The sequence below is a fragment of the Macaca mulatta genome, chromosome 1 (genome assembly GCF_049350105.2).
Source record: "Macaca mulatta isolate MMU2019108-1 chromosome 1, T2T-MMU8v2.0, whole genome shotgun sequence".
NCBI classification, from domain to species: Eukaryota; Metazoa; Chordata; class Mammalia; order Primates; family Cercopithecidae; genus Macaca; species Macaca mulatta.
The window spans coordinates 110701727-110722833 of NC_133406.1; the positions used below are offsets into that span (position 1 = coordinate 110701727).

General features: G+C 48.3%; 1 protein-coding gene across 11 annotated transcripts in view; it reads right to left on the reverse strand.

The window, feature by feature from the left end:
• The window catches only part of PMF1 (polyamine modulated factor 1), a 30899-nt gene extending 9924 nt beyond the window's left edge, over nt 1–20975 (reverse strand). For 5 of the 11 annotated variants that reach the window (XM_077944979.1, XM_077944961.1, XM_077944946.1 and 2 more), the window contains exons 1-2: nt 20794–20975; nt 211–316 (exon numbers count right to left, since the gene is read on the reverse strand). In XM_077944979.1, the coding sequence (XP_077801105.1) occupies nt 211–316; nt 20794–20954 (267 nt within the window). In that variant the 5' untranslated portion in view covers nt 20955–20975. Of the gene's footprint in view, nt 1–210; nt 317–6983; nt 7093–19346; nt 19441–20793 lie in introns of all 11 variants that reach the window. The other 6 variants (XM_077944989.1, XM_077944982.1, XM_077944972.1 and 3 more) reach the window with 5 other exon arrangements.
• Between the last annotated feature and the right edge of the window lie 132 nt (nt 20976–21107).

Here is a 21107-nt window from a genome sequence, read left to right on the forward strand (position 1 = left end):
TTACAGGACAGTGAGCAAAGGCTGCATCTAAGATACCCGCATCATTTGGAAGGGAGAGATGATGGATGCTGCAGCCTGCCGGGCACCCAGGACAGCTCTAGGGGGCTGAGGAGACAGAGGGGTAGAGGGTGGGGCCGCTGCCCTCAGCAGACTGACAATCTGGAGATAGAACCCAAGTCAACAGCACCTGCCGGGCTTCCTGCCACTCACCCGGATAGAAGTCTGCAACTGAGCTATAAACTTGTCATAGATTCGCTGTGTGATGTCAGGCTGCAACTGGTAGAAGCGCTTATAGCAGTCAGTGAATCTCTGGTAGCTGGCGGGAAGGAGAGAAGCAAAGGTGGGGAGGGCCAAGCACGTAGCCGGCCATCAGCCTGCCTGGGCACCTCTGCTTCACATTACAGGACTCTGAGCTCTGTCCACTTCATGGCCCTGGTTAAAGGCAGTGGATGCAAATCTCTTATCTAAGCACGAGCCATTGAAGCACGAGTTCAACCCCATCAATGCCCCATCAGCATCCCCACTCCCTCTTAGGAGAGCCCCAGGTGAGTTTAAGTGTTTATCCCTTAAAGATTACTCCCCACTCCTTCCACAGTTTCTAACAAGCTCTCAGGTGAGGCTGATAGTGCTGGTCTGGGGAGCCACACTTTGAGAGCCTCTGGTCATTCCAGTGCCCTGAAGGACTTGGATTAGGACAGGGCATGTGACGTCTGAGAAAGACTGGCTTACTCCTAAAAAGAGCCACATAGAAAGCATCTGATGCTCTCTCTGAAGGACATTACTATATCCAGGTGATGCTCTTTGGCAACCATAGGGGCCCTGGCCTGAGGGCAGAGTTTACACCAACCTGCAGCCACTCTACTTTGGGGCTTCTTGTTACACGAGGTAATATATTTCTCTTATTGTTGAAGCCTGATTTTCTTTCCTTTGTTTTTCTTGGAGCAGTCTCGCTCTGTCGCCCAGGCTGGAGTGCAGTGGCGTGATCTTGGCTCATTGCAAATTCCGCCTCCTGGGTTCAAGCGATTCTCCAGCCTCAGCCTCCCAAGTAGCTGGGATTACAGGTGCCCGCCACCACGCCTGGCTAATTTTTGTATTTTGAGTACAGACAGGGTTTTGCCATGTTGGCCAGGCTGGTCTCGAACTCCTGACCTCAGGTGATCCACCCGCCTCAGCCTCCCAAAGTCCTAAGATTACAAGTGTGAGCCAGTGCCCAGCCTGAAGCCTGATTTTCTACTTTTCTTTTTGAGACAGGATCTCATTCCATCACCCAGGCTGGAGTGCAGTGACATAATCCGAGCTCACTGCAACCTCCAACTCCAACTCCTGGGCTCAAGGGATCCTCTTGCCTCAGCATCCTGAGTAGCTAGGACTACAGGTGTCACCATCATGACCAGCTAATTCTTTTATTTTTATATTTTCGTAGAGTTGGGGTCTCACTGTGTTGCCCAGACTGGTCTCAAAAAACTGCTGGGCTCAAGTAATCCTCCTGCCTCAGCCCCGAAAAGTGCTGGGAGTCTAGGGGTGAGCCATCATGCCCAGCCAAGCCTGATTTTAAATCAGGTCTCTGCCACTAGCAGCTGAGAGCTCCTCACTGCTCAATCCTTTGCAGCTGGAAGTATCAAACGGTATCCAGTATATTCCCAATGGCTTATTCCTCTTGGACAGAGAAACTCAAGTTAAATGAACTCTTTTGGCTGTTTTTCTCCCTCCCCCTTGTTTCCTCCCTCTCCCTTGCCTGTGTCTCTCTGTCCACTCTCTCAGGCCCTTCCCCTTCAACAAATATTCACTGAGTGTCTGCTATATGCTGATCGCCCACCAGGAACTGGGTATCGGGGTGGATAAGACTGACACGGCCCTCCCAGAGCTTCCAGTAGAGAAGGAGAGATGGCAGAAATGCGGAAACTCACATGCAAGTGATAATCATCTCTTGTGGAGAATGTTTTAAAAGAAAAAGGCCAGAGTTATAGGGCTAACAGTGTATTATAAGGACCTTCTTTAAATTGGGAGCGGGTGTGGTCGGATGAAGCAGTGTTCGAGTGACTTGCAGAAAGCACCTGAGCCAAGGAAGATCTTCAAATACACAAAAGCTCACACTGATGCTGTCTCTATAGGTCAGGATGCTCCTCGGCTGTGAGGATCAGGCTGGCGGGTCACTGGGTAAACAGGGCATTAGGGCCCTGATGCCCAATGCAAAGCCCCACCCCCAGCCAGGGAGTCACTGCTGGGTCCTCCCTTTCTCATAGCTCTTTAAGCCTCCTCACCAAACCCGCCCCCAAACAATGTTTTTGGAAACAGGTGAAGACTACAAGCAGTGCTGTACTGGAGCCAGCTCACAGTGGCCTGCAAAAGAGAACTGCCAAATTTTCAGGAACTCTGGGCCAAGTGTCAAACACAGCCATTATTAAGAATTAAATTACATTAACTAACAATAAATTAACTTTAAAAACAAAGGTCCTAGGCGCAGTGGCTCACGCCTGTAATCCCAGCACTTCGGGAGGCAGAGACCGGCGGATCGCCTGAGGTCGGGAGTTTGAGACCAGCCTGACCAACATGGAGAAACCCCGTCTCTACTAAAAAATACAAAAAATTAGCCAGGTGTGGTGATGCACGCCTGTAATCCCAGCTACTCGGGAGGCTCAGGCAGGAGAATTGCTTGAACCCAGGAGGTAGAGGTTGCGGTGAGCCGAGATCACGCCATTGCACTGCAGCCTGGGCAACAAGAGCGACACTCCGTCTCAAAAACCAAAAAACAAAACAAAACAAAGGTCCTAAAGACTCCAAACATACCACTTCCTAATCATTCTACCACCTTTTACTCTGCTCTTGAGGTAATTCGTATATATTGCTTCTGTCCGTGGAAATACTGGATCAAGGTATGCTGCTGCCCAGCTCTTCTCAACTCTGTATAGTGATGCCATGTTGGTAGCTTAGGAGTATCTACACCTTGGAAACTGGCAAACACTGCAAACAGGGGCTCTCTTTTCAGAGAGCTGGTTGTAAGCAACTACCAGTACACTTCTGGGTTACAGTGGCAGTCTCTCACCTTTTCAGTGGTACACATTCCATGTGAGTACACTTTGGAAGCTAAGCTTAGGTACCTAAAAAACAATACTATAGGCCGGGCACAGTGGCTCACGCCTGTAATCCTAGCACTTTCGGAGGCCAAGGTGGGCGAATCATGAGGTCAGGAGAGGGAGACCATCCTGGCTAACACGGTGAAACTTCATCTCTACTAAAAATACAAAAAATTAGCTGGGCGTGGTGGCACATGCCTGTAATCCCAGCTACTCGGGAGGCTGAGGCAGGAGAATCACTTGAACCTGGGAGGCGGAGGTTGCAGTGAGCCGAGATTGTGCCACTGCACTCTAGCCTGGGCGACAGAGCAAGACTCCGTCTCAAAAAACAAAACAAAAACAAAAACAATACTGTACACAGAATAGATGATGGGCATTCCTTCAACCCTCAGCAGACTCCCAGACATCTTGTCTTGCTGCTGGCCTGACTAGCCACGCAGTCTGTGGCTACCAGAAGGAACGCGGAGGAACACACGATGCCTGACCAAGCAGGGCTGGAATTGAAACCGGGTAATTGTGGCTTAAAACAGGTTTGGCTTAGACATGGGAGATCCTGTTCCTCCACCCAACTTACTTAGCAGGCGGAGGGTCTGAGCTGGACGCATCTCTCTTCAGCTCAGGCAGCTGACAGCGGATAGGGCCCAGGGCAGGGGTGAAGCAAACTGACCACCAGTGCTGCCTGTGACTTGTACTGAGTTCTCCTTTATGGTATGATAATTCAGTGAAAGTGAAGGACCACAGAAACACACACACTCATACACAGATGCAAGATGAAATATACGCTAACAGGACAATGTGGCTTAACCAAGGAGAAAGGCAGCCAGATTGGTGCCAATGTCAGTGAGTACAGGCAGAAGGTGTTTTTCTTGAGAGCCAATGCAGAATTCGGAATGTTTTGAATGCCCTTGTGGATTTTCTGAAAAATATACTCAGGGAGAAGCAGGAAAGTGACACATTAAAAAAAAAAAAAAATTTGCTGGGTGCGGTGGCTCACGCCTGTAATTCCAGCATTTTGGGAGGCGGAGGTGAGCAGATCACCTGAGGTCAGGAGTTCGAGACCAGCCTGACCAATATGATGAAACCCTATCTTTACTAAAAATACAAAATTAGCTGGGCGTGGTAGTGCATGTCTGTAATCCCAGCTACTTAGGAGGCTGAGACAGGAGAATCACTTGAACCCGGGAGGCAGAGGTTGCAGTGAGCTGAGATCATGCCATTGCACCCTAGTCTGGGCAACAAGAGCGAAACTCCGTTTCAGAAAAGAAAAAAAAAAAAAAAAGGTCAGGTGCAGTGGCTCATGCCTGTAATCCCAGCATTTTGTGAGGCTGAGGCAGGAGGATCACTTGAGTCCAGGAGTTGGAGACCAGCCTGGGCAACATAGCAAGACCCTGTCTCAATAAAAAAAAATTTAAGGCTGGGCGCAGTGGCTCATGCCTATTATTCCAGCACTTTGGGAGGCTGAGGCAGGGGGATCACCTGAGGTCGGGAGTTCGAGACCAGCTAACCAACATAGAGAAACCCCATCTCTACTAAAAATACAAAAAAATTAGCCTAAACTAAAATTACAGGTGGTAGGCACCTGTAATCCCAGCTACTCAGGAGACTGAGCCGAAATCATGCCACTGCACTCCAGACTGGGCGACAGAGCAAGATGTTCTCAAAATAAAATTAAAATAAAATAAAATAAAATAAAATATAAAATAAAATAAATTTAAAAGAAGTTTTAAATCTCGTTTTAAAAAGTTTAAAAAGTTTTAAAAAGTTTTAAAAAGAAGTTTAAATCTCGGCTCACTGCAACCTCCGCCTCCCAGGTTCAAGCAATTCTTGTGGCTCAGCTTCCCAAGTAGCTGGGATTACAGGTGCCTACCACCACACCCAGCTAATTTTTGTATTTTATTTTTTATTTTTTATTTTTTTGAGACGGAGTCTCGCTGTGTCGCCCAGGCTGGAGTGCAGTGGCCGGATCTCAGCTCACTGCAAGCTCTGCCTCCCGGGTTTTTACGCCATTCTCCTGCCTCAGCCTCCCGAGTAGCCGGGACTACAGGCGCCCGCCACCTCGCCCGGCTAGTTTTTTTTTTTTGTATTTTTTAGTAGAGACGGGGTTTCACCGTGTTAGCCAGGATGGTCTCGAACTCCTGACCTCGTGATCCGCCCATCTCGGCCTCCCAAAGTGCTGGGATTACAGGCTTGAGCCACCGCGCCCGGCAATTTTTGTATTTTTAGTAAAGACAGGGTTTCACCATGTTGGCCAGGCTGGTCTTGAACTCCCAATCTCAGGTGATCCACCCACCTCGGCTTCCCAAAGTGCTGGGATTACAGGCGTAAGCCATTGAGCCTGGCCAAAAAATTTTTTTTAATTCTTGACTATTTGCCCCAAGTGTCAAATTTTATCTTCTTACGCAAATTATAATATCCTTGTGGACAGGGATGCCTTCTGCAATGCTGCTGGGATCTCCAGGGTGCCCACAACCATGTTAGATGCACAGCAGCATGTAAGACACTCTAGACTGGGTGACTGGGGCTAAGGTAAGGCCTGGGCTGCCTACCCTGGACCCCAGGATCCCAGGACCTGAAAAGCTTGGGAAGAGGAGTCCTCCTTCAGGAGCCTCCTTTGCAACCTCTGTGTCAAGGCTCCTCTTCACCCCATGATGGGACGGTCTCTTGGCCCTGGCATCCAAGAGTACATAAGAGGTCACGCCTAGTACCCAGTGCATACTGGGTAACTTTATCGGCTCTCTGGACAGATTGCCTGTCATTTTCCCTGGGTTCAAATCCTATCCCTACCACTCACCAGCTAGTGACCTCGGACAACTTCTTTACCTCTATAAGCCTCATTTCCTCCTCTGTCAAATGGGGATAATAACTATCTAGGTCTCACAAAATTACTGTGCAGATTAAGTGAGGTAAAATATACAAAGTCCTCAGTATGGTGCCCAGCACATTGAAATGCTTCATGTTAGCTACAGTTATTCTCACTAATCTCACAATAACAGTCCTCACTGCCCTTCAGAAGTACCGAAGTCAGTAACTTGGCTTCCCAGAGATGGGAAGTCTCCTCCCCGGTGGAAGGCAGGTGCTAGTGAATGAGGCTTGTGTGCAATTGCTTGTGCAGAAACCAACCCAGCAGGGGTATGAACCAGCTGTCAGGATTTGTCCCCACCAGACAGAAAAGGCCAAATTGTGGCCCCAAAAAGGCTAAATTTATCAGAAATGAAAGTAACTTTTAAAAACCACATTTACTGAGTTTCAAAACTGAGATGACGATATTAACTGATTTTAACCTGTTATTTTTTCTCGGGAGGCCAAGGCAGGAGGATCACTTGAGCCGAGGAGTTCGACATCAGCCTGGGCAACGTAATGAGACCCTGTCTCCACAAAAAAATTTTTTAAATAAAAATAAAAAAATTAGCTGGGCACAGTGGCTCATGCCTGTGATCCCAGTGCTTTGGGAGGCCGAAGTTGGGGGGGATCACTTGAGGTCAGGAGCTCCAGACCAGCCTGGCCAACATGGTGAAACCCCATCCCTACTAAAAATACAAAAATTAACCAGGTGTGGTGGTACATGCCTGTAATCTCAGCTACTTGGGAGGCTGAGGCAGAAGAATCGCTTGAACTCGGGAGGTAGAGATTGCAGTGAGCAGAGATTATGCTGCTGCACTCCAGCCTGGGCGACAGAGTGAGACCTCACCTCAAAAAAATAACAAATAAATATTTAAAATATTTATTTAAAAAATATTTAAATACATTTGACTTCAAAATAAGCACAGAATCAGGCTCTGGTCATTTGTCAATCTGTTGGTTTACATACGCAGATAAATTGTGCAGGACAGCATGGAAAGACAAAAGAGGGTAACACAATATCACGGTGTACACAGTGCTAAGAGAGCCAAAAAAGGAGCCAGGACTTGCCTTCTTTGTGGTAACCGCCCAACGGAAGGCCTGTTTCACAGGTTGTCCACCAGAGGGCAGGTGGGGACCAGCACTTCCGTCCCAGTGAAGGAGTGGAGAGTGGGGAAGGCTGAGAACAAAACAAATAGAAGCTGGGGACGCAAAGGCAGAATGGTACAATGGACTTTGCAGACTCAGTGGGGGGTGGGGGTGAGGGATAAAAGACTACACATTGGGTACAGTGTACACTGCTCGGGTGATGGGTGCATCAAAATCTCAGAAATCACCACTAAAGAACTTATCCAATGTAACCAACCACCACTTGTTCCCCAAAAAACTATTGAAATTTTAAAAATTAAAAGGCCGGGCACGGTGGCTCACGCCTGTAATCCCAGCACTTTGGGAGGCCGAGGCGGGCGGATCACAAGGTCAGGAGATCGAGACCACGGTGAAACCCTGTCTCTACTAAAAATACAAAAAATTAGCCGGGCACGGTGGCAGGCGCCTGTAGTCCCAGCTACTCAGGAGGCTGAGGCAGGAGAATGGCGTGAACCCGGGAGGCAGAGCTTGCAGTGAGCCAAGATCGCGCCACTGCACTCTAGCCTGGGCGACAGAGTGAGACTCCGTCTCAAAAAAAAAAAAAAAAAAGGCCGGGCGCGGTGGCTCAAGCCTGTAATCCCAGCACTTTGGGAGGCCGAGACGGGCGGATCACGAGGTCAGGAGATCAAGACCATCCTGGCTAACACGGTGAAACCCCGTCTCTACTAAAAAGTACAAAAAACTAGCCGGGCGAGGTGGCGGGCGCCTGTAGTCCCAGCTACTCGGGAGGCTGAGGCAGGAGAATGGCGGGAACTCGGGAGGCGGAGCTTGCAGTGAGCTGAGATCTGGCCACTGCACCCCAGCCTGGGCGACAGAGCGAGACTCCGTCTCAAAAAAAAAAAAAAAAAAAAAAAAAAAAAAAAAAAAAAGGCTGAGGACTGGAGTGACAGGAGTTCTTGCTCTTCATCCCCTATTCACTATACAGCTGTCCATTTCATTAAGAAATGTTTCTCATCTGGGCGTGGTGGCTCATGCCTGTAATCTCAGTACTTTGGGAGGCTGAGGTGGGCAGATCACCTGAGGTCAGGAGTTCGAGACCAGCCTGGCCAACATGGCAAAACCCCATCCCTACTAAAAATACAAAAATTAGCAGGGCGCGGTGGCAGGCGCCTGTAATCCCAGCTACTCAGGAGGCTGAGGCAGGAGAATCGCTTTAACCTAGGAGGTGGAGGTTGCAGGGAGCCAAGATCGCACCACTGCACTCCAGCCTGGGCAACAGAGTGAGACTTTCACTCAAAAAGGGAAAAAAAAAAAATTCTCCATTCAGTCTTTTTCTCTCTCCACTTTCTGGTCCTGTGTACACTGGGAAGCCCCAGGACTGAGAAAGGGAGAGGAGGAAAGAAGAAAGGGATAAATGTTTCTTAATGAAAATAAGAGGAAAGTCTCCAGGCCAGTGATTCAAGATGAATGATTGTATTAAAAGGTTATCCTTTAAAAATTAGTCTTCTGACAGATACAAAGTTACAATTAGATAGGAGGAATAGGTTCTGGTGTTGTACAGTAGAGTGACTACGGTTAACAGTAAAATATTGCATATTACCAAATAGCTAGAAGAGAGGCTTTTGAAGGTTCTCACCACAAGAAATGATAAATCCATGAGATTACATGCTAATTACCCTGATTGGATCATTATATAACATAGATATGTACCCTATAAATATGTACAATTACAATGTGTCAATTAAAAATACTTAAAATCAACCCTAATTATATTTTTAGGTTATTTGGTCTCTTGGACTAACTTAACCTTTCATTGTTTAGCTTCTTCCTTTGAAAACTGCTGGAAAACTTCAAAAACCTGAAATTGGGATACTTTTCCTGAGAAAGATGGAAAAAACTTTGTGGTTTGATAAATATTAGCATGAAAATAAAAAATACCAGCAGGATAATTGTATTCATTTAATAGACACTTACTGAGCACCGACCAGGTACCAGGCCAAGCTTCGTGGTACAAACCCAAAGACGAGACAGTACAATTCCTGCTGTCAAAGGGACTGCTGATCAGCCTTCAGGAAAATGAGTATGAAAGAGCATGGGGTCTTAGCAGGGGCTCGGGAAAGGCTCCCTAGAGGAAGCAATGTCAGAGAGAGAAGCAGGAGCTGGCCACGGGACAGGAGAAGAGCAGCATGGAGTAAGCTCAGGGAGTGTAGCTGAAGGGCGGGGTGTGTGTGTGTGTGTGTGCATGAGCACCTATGTGCATGTGTGTGAAGATGCAGTAATAACAGGAAACTGAGAACTTATTAGTGCCAGGCCCTGTTCTATGCACTCTACATAACTCATTGAATCCTTACTATGAATGACCCTATGAGGGGGGATTCTATTATCATCACCCTCATTTTTCAGATGAGGAAGTTGAGGCAGAGAGAAGCTTGCCCAGGGTCACACAACCAGCATATGATGGAGCCAGTTAGGACTCAATCCAGGCCATATGGCCATGTTGGCTTCCACGCAGGGCCAGACAAAGAGTCTGGAGTGTGGATGTATCATGACCGGAGGAGCTAGAAAAGGGACTGAAGTAGAGATGTGATATGAACAGATCTATACCTTAGGATGTGCACTCAGCTGCTGTGTGAGGGTGGATTCAGGAAGCACAGCTGAGACAACGGCAGCCCGGAGCAAGACAGAAACAGTGGGGACAGAAAGAGGTGGATGGTCTGGAAATATACGGAGGGAAAGTATGAGCATGCCAGGCCTGGAGCCACACACCACAGTTTGATGACTCATGTCCACCCTTCAGAAACAAATCACCACCAGTAGCAGGCATCACCGGCACATTCAAAGAGGGTGAGATATTTCCAGGGCATTTATAGTCAGAACAGTATATATATTAAACCACTCTTTTTCCTGTGACAAACTATTTCCTATAAACACCAACAGTCTTTGGCACTAGTTTAAAACTCTGAGTTCATTACAAATGCAATTCGCTTTCTTTTCTTGGTCACTGCCAGACGTAGACTTTAAGTCACTTTATACATCTTACCCTGTGCGGCATATCCCAGGTCAGAAGACTGGACCACAAGGACATCTCTAAGTATGGCATCTAAGAACTCAAGAACTGTCGCCAGACATGGTGGCTCACGCCTGTAATCCCAGCACTTTGGGAGGCTGAGGCGGGCGGATCACCTGAGGTCAGGAGTTTGAGACCAGCCTGGCTAACGTGGTGAAACCCCATCTCTACTAAAAATACCAAAATTAGCCTGGCATGGTGGCGGGTGCCTGTAATCCCAGCTAATCAGGAGGCTGAAGCAGGAGAATCACTTGAACCCAGGAGACGGAGGTTGCAGTGAGCAGAGATTGCACCACTGCACTCCAGCCTGGGTGACAGAGTGGGACTCCGTCTCAAAAAAAAAAAAAAAAAAAAGGCCAGGTGCAGCAGCTCACGCCTGTAATCCCAGAACTTTGGGAGGGCGAGGCAGGCGGATCACAAGGTCAGGAGTTAGAGACCAACCTGGCCAATATGGTGAAACCCCATCTCTAATAAAAATACAAAAATTAGCTGGGCGTGGCGGTGTGCGCCTGTAGTCCTAGCTACTCTGGAGGCTGAGGCAGGAGAATCGCTTGAACCCGGGAGACGGAGGTTGCAGTGAGCCAAGAGCGTGCCACTGCACTCCAGCCTGGGTGACACAGCGAGACTCCATCTCAAACAAAACAAAACAACTGTCAAACACCTCTTGCTCCCTTAGCCCCCACAAACCAACACATGCGGCACAGCTGCCAGGGTGCTGGAAGCACCTATAGCAGACCCAGCTTCTCTCTGAATAGTACTAACTGGTCCTCAATCTGAGCCCCACTAACGATGCCTCTAACCAACTGCCTCTCTTGGTGGGTCGTGGTTTGTAACAAAACACAAAAAGGAGCACCCCATCTGCTTGCTTTAGCTCAAGAGAAGAGTTTTCAGATGGCTCAGGAGGCCATGGGGACAGAAAAGAACCCTTCATTTCCAGAGACCTAGGCAGAGGTTACAAAGGGTAGGCTCCAACAGGGCCATGTTTCTCTGCTCTGAAGCCCGAGAGAGAACATACTGGGGAGTCTCTCCCTCGGCCAAGATAATGAAAGAAAGATAGCTTAAAGGAAGACAGCAGGGTGTGAATCCACGGGATCTGAAGCCCATCGTGGCCGATCATCTTTCAGTCTTTTCAGGTGCATCATATAATGCACCTTCTCACTCAAACTGACATTTATGTGGAAAATATGCTGAATTGTGGGGAAAATCTATCTATTCGTTATCCTTTTGGATAACGAACACGTGAATAAACTCACATTAACCATGTTCAGACTCCTGTCCCAGGTGTAAGTACTTCATTCTTGGGACTGAGGACTTTAAAGGCTTTTAACTTAATGGCTTGGGACTGGAGAAAAGTCAAGTATTTGCATACATCTTAAAAGTCTGTATTTGGCTGGGAGCAGTGGCTCACGCCTGTAGTCCCAGAACTTTGGGAGGCTGTGGCGGGCGGATCACCTGAGGTCAAGAGTTTGAGACCAGCCTGACCAACATGGAGAAACCCCATCTCTACTGAAAATACAAAATTAGCCGGGTGTGGTGGTGCATGCCTGTAATCCTGGCTACTCGGGAGGCTGAGGCATGATAATCGCTTGCACCTGGGAGGTGGAGGTTGTGGTGAGCCGAGATCACGTCATTGCATTCCAGTCTGGGCAACGAGAGCAAAACTCATCTCAAAAAAAAAAAAAAAATCTGTATTCATATATGACACTTACTGAGCCCTTTCTCTGTGGAAACTAGCTGAGAGTAAGCTCCTATTTAATCAAATGAGGAGAAGGATGTTCTAGTGAGGAGAAGCAGCAGTGGGAAGACAAGATGACAGGGGTGAAGGCAGGGGGCAGTACTCAGTGCAGAAGAGCTTCCGTGCCCATGTGTGTGTCTGCACTGGCACTCAGGTGTGCATGCGCTGTACCCTCAGGGCCCTGACTTGGGGCTGGTGAGATGGGAAGGAATGGCCTTGCACGCCATGCTAAGGAGCTGCATTAATTCTGGAAGCAACCCTGACCAAATAAACATTTTAAGCAGGAGAAGGGGATCAAATCTGAGCTGTAGACTGGAGGGAGGGCACAAGACTGAAGCTGGAGGGCCAGTTTGGAGGCAGGTGCAAGAGCCCAGTGAGAGACAGTCACGGCCTGAATTCAGAAAGTGTCAGCAAGGATGGAAAGGAGGAGTCGGAGGCTAGAGAGGCTGGAGCCAACAGGGGTGGGCAGCTGAATGGAAGTGAAAGTGATGGACGTGCCAACGAGGACTCTCAAATCTTTAGCCTAGAGAATGGATAGTGGTGATTCCTTCAACCAAATCAGGGATCACAGGAAGGGAAGAGGTGGAAAAGAAATCCTGTTCCCATGCTGAGGTGATGATTCTGTGGGACACCAAGTGAAGATTTGTAGTAGTAGACTATTGGAGATAGAGGTCTGAAACTCAGGGGAGATATTGCTTGGGATTCTCCATTTATCTAAAACTATGTACTGAATGTCTCCTGTATGCCAGGCACCGTGATGAGTAAAGAATAGAGAATGATGAACAAGACAGACGAGATTCTGCCCTCAAGGACTTTAGGTTTTATGTAGGGGAGACTGACCGCAAATAAGTAAACAAGCAGACAACAGAACAGCAGACTGCAATATGTGCCATGAAGGAATAAATAACTGGTGTCTATCATGACAAATAACCAGGGGAGCAAGGTGGCCTTACAGAGGGTCAGGGAAGAGATGGACGAAGACCATTCTTGGCAGAGCAAACAGCAAGTACAGATGCCAAGGCAGGAAAGCATTTGAAGTTCCAGGCAATGAGGAGGTCAGTATGGCTGAGTATGAGTGCAGCGGGGCACAAGAGGTAGGCAGGGCCTGGAAACCCTGGTGAGGACCAATGGACAGTCACCAAAGGCTTTCAGTAGCAGCGAGACATCAGATGGGAGAGGCGGGTGAAAGTAAGGAGAGGGCAACGTTCACATGTTTAAAGGACAGGAGAAGAGGAGCCTGGGAAGGAGCAGCTAGTCAGGTAAAGGGGCAGAGAATGATGTCAGAAGCCAAGGGAGAAATCTGAAGAACAGAGGAGTGGTTGACAATGTCAAAGGCTACAGGGAAAGCAAGTATGTTAATATTTTAAAAATACATATCCAGCTGGGCGCGGTGGCTCACGCCTGTAATCCCAGCACTTTGGGAGGCTGAGGCAGGTGGATCACCTGACGTTAGGAGTTCAAGATCAGCCTGGCTAACACGGTGAAACCCCATCTCTACTAAAAATACAAAAATTAGCTGGGTGTGGTGGTGGGCACCTATAATCCCAGCTACTCAGGAGGCTGAGGAGAATCGTTTGAACCCAGGAGATGGAGGTTGCCGTGAGCCGAGATCACGCCACTGCACTCCAGTCTGAGCAACAAGAGTGAAACTCCGTCTGAAAAAAAATAAAATATACACACACACACACACACGCACACATATATATGTACATATCTCCAAAGTATTTAGCAACAAAGAGGTGATTAATAACGCTGAAAGGGGTAGTTGTAAAGGAAGGGTGGCGGAAAGCCCCATGATGAGGAAAACTTGGAGACAGGCCGGGCGCAGTGGTTCACACCTGTAACATCAGCCCTTTAGGAGGCTGAGGCGGGAGGATTGGGCAGTTGGATCCTAGAAGTTGGAGACCAGCCTAGGCAATGCAGTAAGACCCCATTTATACAAAAAAATTAAAACAAAAATATTAAAAAATTAGCCAGGTGAGGTGGTGCATGCCTGTAGTCTCAGCTACTCAGGAGGCTGAGGCAGGAGGATCACTTGCACCCAGGAGTTCAAGACCAGCATGGGCAACATTTCAAAACCCCATTTCTACAAAAAATACAAAAATTAGCTGGGTGTGGTACTGTGTTCCTACAGTCCCAGCTACTCGGGAGGCTGAGGTGGAAGGATCACCTGAGTCGGGGAGGCGGAGGTTGCAGTGAGCTGTGATAGTGCCACTGCACTCCGGTCTGGGCGACAGAGCATGACCCAGTCTCAAAAGAGAAAAATAAAATTAGCTGAGTGTGGTGATACACACGTGCAGTCCCAGCTACTTGGGAGGCTATGCTGGGAGGATCACTTGAGCCCAGGAGATTTAGACTACGGTGAGCCATGATTGTGCCACTGTACTCCAAACTGGGCAACAGAGCAAAACCCTGTCTCTAAATAAATAAAGAGAAAAGATGGGACTTGCTGGACCAAACATAAGGTTTCCTACAAGGGCCTGGTTTTAAGAACCCACATGCGCTGGCAGAGACAGGCAGATTGGTGGGGCAGGAGAAAGACTCAGGGACATAGTGGGCCCAGAGCTGGCCATTTGGTAAGGTGGCTCCATCAAGCAATGGAGATGAGCTGTGTAGTTGATGGTATTTGGGAAAGTTAGAAAAATAAGGCTGGCTTGAGATGATCACTTTATACCTTAATCCAGCCAGAAGAAAGATTTAAAGAGTGAAACGATGAAACAGCTAACAGAAGAAAACACTGGAGATTATCTTTGTGACCTAGATGTGGGCACAGTCTTCATAAAAAAGACCCCAAGGGTCAGGCATGGTGGCTCACGCCTGTAATCCCAGCACTTTGGGAGGCTGAGGCGTGCAGATCACCTGAGGTCAGGAGTTTGAGACCAGCCTGGCCAAAATGGTGAAACCTCGGTCTCTACTAAAAATATAAAAATTAGCCAGGCATGGTGGTAGGCACCTGTAGTCCCAGCTACTTGGGAGGCTGAGGCATGATAATTGCTTGAACCTGGTAGGAGAAGGCTACAGTGAGCCAAGATCACACCACTGCACTCCAGCCTGGGTGACAGAGCGAGACTCCGTTTCAAAAAAAAATAATAAAAATAAAAAAACAAACAAGACCCCAAAAGCACAAATCATAAGGTGAAAAAAAAATGAATGGAAGTAATTACATGAAAATTAGGATTAAAAAAATAAATGGATTAGGCAATATCTGGTTTTTGTTCTTGCTGTTGTTTTTTGAGATGGAGTCTCGCTCTGTCACCCAGGCTGGAATGCAGTGGCACAATCTCAGCTCACTGCAACCTCCGCCTCCCAGGGTCAAGCAATTCTCCTGCCTCAGCCTCCTGAGTAGCTGGGACTACAGGCGCACGCCACCGCGCCCAGCTAATTTTTTTGTATTTTTAGTAGAGATGGGGTTTTACCATGTTGGCCAAGATGGTCTCAATCTCTTGACCTCGTGATCCACCCACCTCAGCCTCCCAAAGTGCTGGTGATTACAAGTGCGAGCCACCTCGCCTGGCCTATATCTGGCATTTTTTAAATGGCTCTTTGAGTTAGTCAAGAGGCTGAGAAAAGGAGTCAGGAGGATCCATACAGCTCATAAAGGGTCTGCAGGGATAACTGCATTTCTCTTCTGTGTCATCCTCTTAGGGGAAAATGGAAACAGTTAAAATGTGTGCTGCTTTTTATTTAATTGAAGACTTCTGTTCCTCAAAGGACACCATCAACAAAGTTATCACCCAATAGACAGATAAGATATCTCCTTCTATACTAGCAACTCTAGCAAATCAACAAGATAAAAACTCCCATTTTTAAAAAGGTCTGAAAATCAAAGGCTGGAGGAAATGAGCAGGCAGTTCTCAGAAGAGGAAGCTGAAATGACTTAGTACATGAAGAAATGCCCAAACCTACCAGGAATCAGGGACACACAAATTAAAACAAGATACCCCTTTCACACTTGGCAGAATGACAAATATTAGAATGGTAAAAACCCAGTGATGGTGAGGAGGTGGGGGACAAGAACAGCTTTTCTGGAAAGTAATCTGATGGAACACAGGTAGGTATAAACTCTGGGATCTAGTGATCCCTCTCCCAGTTATATGTCTCAGAGAAATTCTAGCACTAGCTCCTGAGGAAATGTACAAGGATATTCACCCTGGAATAATTTATGGATGAGGAGCTGATAGGAAATGGGTAAGTGGTGGATGCATATCAAGGACTGACAGGCAGCACTAAGAAGCTATGAACCATGCGCACCTTTAGAACATGGTGGCCGGGCGCGGTGGCTCAAGCCTGTAATCCCAGCACTTTGGGAGGCCGAGACGGGCGGATCACGAGGTCAGGAGATCGAGACCATCCTGGCTAACACGGTGAAACCCCGTCTCTACTAAAAAATACAAAAAACTAGCCGGACGAGGTGGCGGGCGCCTGTAGTCCCAGCTGCTCGGGAGGCTGAAGCAGGAGAATGGCGTGAACCCAGGAGGTGCAGCTTGCAGTGAGCTGAGATCCGGCCACCACACTCCAGCCTGGGCGACAGAGCGAGACTCCGTCTCAAAAAATAAAAAAAAAATAAAATAGAACATGGTTAGATTTTTTTTTTTTTTGAGGTGGAGACTCGCTCTGTTGCCCAGGCTGGAGTGCAATGGTGCAATTTCAGCTCACTGCAACCTCCCCGCCTCCCAGGTTAAGTGATTCTTCTGCCTCAGCCTCCCAAATAGCTGAGATTACTGGTGGGCGTCATGACACCTGGCTAATTTTTGTATTTTTAGTAGAGACGGGGTTTCACCATGTTGGCTAGGCTGGTCTCGAATTCCTGACCTCAAGTGATTCACCCACCTCGGCCTCCCAAAGTGCTGGGATTACAAGCATGAGCCACCACGCCTGGCCTGACAAGGTTAGATCTTGAAAACAATGTTGTTGAGTAAAAAATGGCATATGTAGCACAATATCATTCATATAAATTTAAAACATAGACAAAAATATAACATATTTTGGCCGGGCGCAGTGGCTCAAGCCTGTAATCCCAGCACTTTGGGAGGCCGAGGTGGGCGGATCACGAGGTCAGGAGATCGAGACCATCCTGGCTGACACGGTGAAACCCCGTCTCTACTAAAAAATACAAAAAAAGGCTGGGCGCGGTGGCTCAAGCCTGTAATCCCAGCACTTTGGGAGGCCAAGACGGGCGGATCACAAGGTCAGGAGATCGAGACCATCCTGGCTAACACGGCGAAACCCCGTCTCTACTAAAAACACAAAAAATTAGCCGGGCGAGGTGGCGGCGCCTGTGGTCCCAGCTACTCGGGAGGCTGAGGCAGGAGAATGGCGGGAACCCGGGAGGCGGAGCTTGCAGTGAGCTGAGATCTGGCCACTGCACTCCATTCTGGGCGACAGAGCGAGACTCCGTCTTAAAAAAAAAAAAAAAAAAAAAAAAAAAAAAAAAAAAAAAATACAAAAAAAACTAGCCGGGCGAGGTGGCGGGCGCCTGTAGTCCCAGCTACTGGGGAGGCTGAGGCAGGAGAATTGCGTGAACCCGGGAGGCGGAGCCTGCAGTGAGCTGAGATCAGGCCACTGCACTCCAGCCTGGGCGGCAGAGCGAGACTCCGTCTCAAAAAAAAAAAAATATATATATATATATATATATATAAAACATATTTTACAAGCATACATCAAATGCCACTTCTTTACCCTCCTCCTCACCCTGACTCCTCTTCCCCATTGCTCTCTATTCCTTTAACTGATTTTATTTTATTTATTTTTTTGAGACAGAGTCTCACTCTGCTGCCCAGGCTAAAGTGCAATGGCACGATCTCGGCTCACTGCAACCTCCGCTTACCAGGTTCAAGCAATTCTCCTGCTTCAGCCTTCCAAGTAGCAGGGATTACAGGCATGCGCCACTAGGCCCGACTAATTTTTGTATTTGTAGTAGAGATGGGGTTTCACTATGTTGGCCAGGCTGGTCTCGCTTCTGACCTCAAGTAATCCACCCACCTCCGCCTCTCAAAGTGCTGGGATTACAGGTGTGAGCCACTGCCCAGGCTCAATTTTATTTTTTTTAATGGTACTAGAATGTCTACTCCATGAAGATTGGAACCTTGTCCATCTTGATCACTAACTTATCTCCAACAACTAGAACAAACCCTGGGACACTGTCAATGGTCAATAAATATTTGTGTTATAAATAAGTGGCCGAGGCAGGCAGATCACCTGAGGTCAGGAGTTCAAGACCAGCCTAGCCAACATGGCAAAACCCCATCTCTACTAAAAATATGAAAATTAGCTGGGCGTGGTGGTGCATGCCTGTAATCCCAGCCACTTGGGAGGCTGAGGCAGGAGAACTGCTTGAACCCGAGAGGCGGAGGTTGCAGTGAGCCGAGATCATGCCACCACACTCCAGCCTGAACAACAGAGCAAGACCTTGTCTCAAAAATAAATAAGTAAATAAATAAATAAATAAATGGGCCGGGCACTGTGGCTCATGCCTGTAATCCCAGCACTCTGGGAGGCTGAGGTGGGAGGATCACTTGAGCCTCAGAGTTTGAGACCAGCTTGAGCAACATAGCAAGACCTCATCTCTAAAAGAAATATAAATAAATAAATAAATAAATGGGGGACATATAACTAAGAGAAAGTGGGGGCTGTGAGAGGGGAGACAAGGGCAAGAATGAGTAGGGAAAAATAAATACAACAAGGGAGGGACTGTGCCAGAATATATGATGATGACATGCCATGATTGGTTCATAAAAGTGATTACAAATTATTTTATCAAATTCATTATTATGGCAAACTAGGCCCTGCATGATAAAGCTGTCACCTGCCTCTCCAGCCTCATTTCATTTTACTCTGATCACTACGCTGTAGCCAAGGAGGTCTCTGCCAGTTCCTGGAATATCTGATCACCTCAGGGACTTTGCACAGGCTGTCCCCTTTGCCTATACACTCTTTCTGTAATTCTTCAAAAAGGTGGTTCTGGCTAGGTGTGGTGGCTCATGCCTGTAATCCCAGCACTTTGGGAGGCAGACGTGAGTGGATCGCTTGAGCTCAGGAGTTTGAGACCAGCCTGGCCAACATGGTGAAACCCTGTGTCTGCTAAAAATACAAAAATTAGCTGGCCGTGGTAGCAGGCACTGGGAGGCTGAGGGAGGAGAATCACTTGAACCGGGAGGTGGAGGCTGCAGTGAGCTGAGATGGAGCCACTGCACTCCAGCCTGGGCAACAGAGCTAGACGCTGCCTCAAAATAACAATAATAATAATAATTATTATTATTATTATTATTTGGTTCTTTCTCATCCTTCAAGATTCAGCTGAAATGTCACTTCTCAGAATGGGCGTCCCAACCAAACTATCTAGTGGTATCATTACCTGTTCACATCTTTTTTTTTTTCTTTTTTAGAGGCATGGTCTTGCAATGTCACCTAGGCTGGAGTGCAATGGGGCTATTATTACTCACTGAAGCCTCAAACTTCCAGGGTCAAATGATCCTCTTGCCTCAGCCTCCCAAAGCACTGGGATTACAGGCATGAGTCACTATGCCTGGCCTTATCATCTTACCAGGCTATGCGATGATGTTGTTGGTGTCTCCACCCATTGAATGCAAGCTCCAAAAAGACAAGAGGCCTTGTCTGCCTCATGGTATCCCCAGCACCTGACACAGAAAAGGCACTCAAATATTTGATGAGTCATGAGTGAAAAGAGAGATCATTAATTATGTGTAGGAAAGGTAAAGTGCTGAACCCAGGAGGAATGGACTGGGAATAAATGAGAGTCCTGATGAAGCCAAAGACCAGAGAAGTGGGGACAGAGAGGGCTAGAGGAGGAGAGGCTGTGGTCAGGGCCCCGAACTCCCAGGAGCGTTTCAACCCTGATGTGCAGGGGTGGTGGGATCATGGGCAAAACTCTTGAATCATATACACTGTATAAAAGTCAGGGCCGGGCGCAGTGGCTCACGCCTGTAATCCTGGTACTTTGGGAGGCCAAGGCGGGTGGATCACAAGGTCAGGAGTTCGAGACCAGCCTGGCCAACATGGTGAAACTCTGTCTCTACCAGTAAAGATACAAAAACTTGGCAGGGCGTGGTCGTGGGCGCCTGTAATCCCAGCTACTTGGGAAGCTGAGGCAGGGGAATAATTTGAACCCGGGAGGCGGAGGTTGCAATGAGCCGAGATCGCACCATTGCACTCCAGGCTGGGCGACAGGGCGAGACTCCGTCTCAAAAAATAAAAATAAAAATAAATAAAATAAAAGTCGAGACAGGAAAAATGTTTCTTTTCATGTTAACACATTTAGTCCTGGCAATCTCCCAGTGAAGAAGATATTCTCATAATAGCTAACAAATATTTCTATGTGGCAGGTCTTGTCCTAGGCGCCTTAGGTGTATTTACTCATATCAAAACGACCCTATGAGAAAGGTACTATTGTTGCCATTTGACTGATAAGGAGCCGAAGTGGGACAGGGGGCTTACGTCTTGCTCACATAGTGGTGGGCCGCGACTTAAACCCTGATCTGTAGACGGGCGCGGTAGCCCGAGCCTGTAGTCCCGGCTACTTGGGAAGCTGTGGCGGGAAGATCGCTTGAGCCCAGGAGTTCGAGACTGCAGTGATCACGCCACTGCACTCCAGCCTGGGCGACAGCGCAAGGCCCTATCTCAAAGATTAAAAAAAAACAAACTCTGCTCTAATTTGCAATAGCTCTATCTTTCCTCCCAGCCATCTGAAGTTTTAGTGAAAACGGGGCTTCCTGGAGGAAGGAGTAGCTAGCTATCCCGGTCCGCTACAGATTATCAGTGCGTGAATACCCTGAGTCCTTCGGCTCAGAATTTGACTGGGTCGCCTGGTCCGACTGCCCCGCCCCCGCCCCCGCCCCGCCCCCGCCCCCGCCCCCGCCCCCGCCCCCGCCCTGGGCCTACGTGACCGCGCGCCGGCCTGCGGCCGTCCTGATCTCGCGGGATTTGAGCTTCCGTGCGGACAAACCCTCCCACCGCGGCTCCCTCCGCTTTACCTGCCGGCGGCGACCAGCTTCTGAAGAAAAGTGTCCACCATGGTGTCGAGGAGCTTCACCCTCGAAATGGTAGTGCCGGGTGGCACAGACTGTGGAGACGACCTCTCATGCCTTTTTTCCTCACAGCCGCCGCCTAGATTGGCGCTACTTGCTTCGGCCATGTTGAAGTTGAACCGCCAAATGTAACTGGCCCGGCCTCCCCGCCCGCCGGAGCTCCCGATTGGCCGCTCCCGCGACGGGCGCCTCCGATTGGAAGCGGTAGAACGTCTGTCACCGAGCAGGGCGGGGGCGGGAAAGTCATCGGAGGCTGAGGG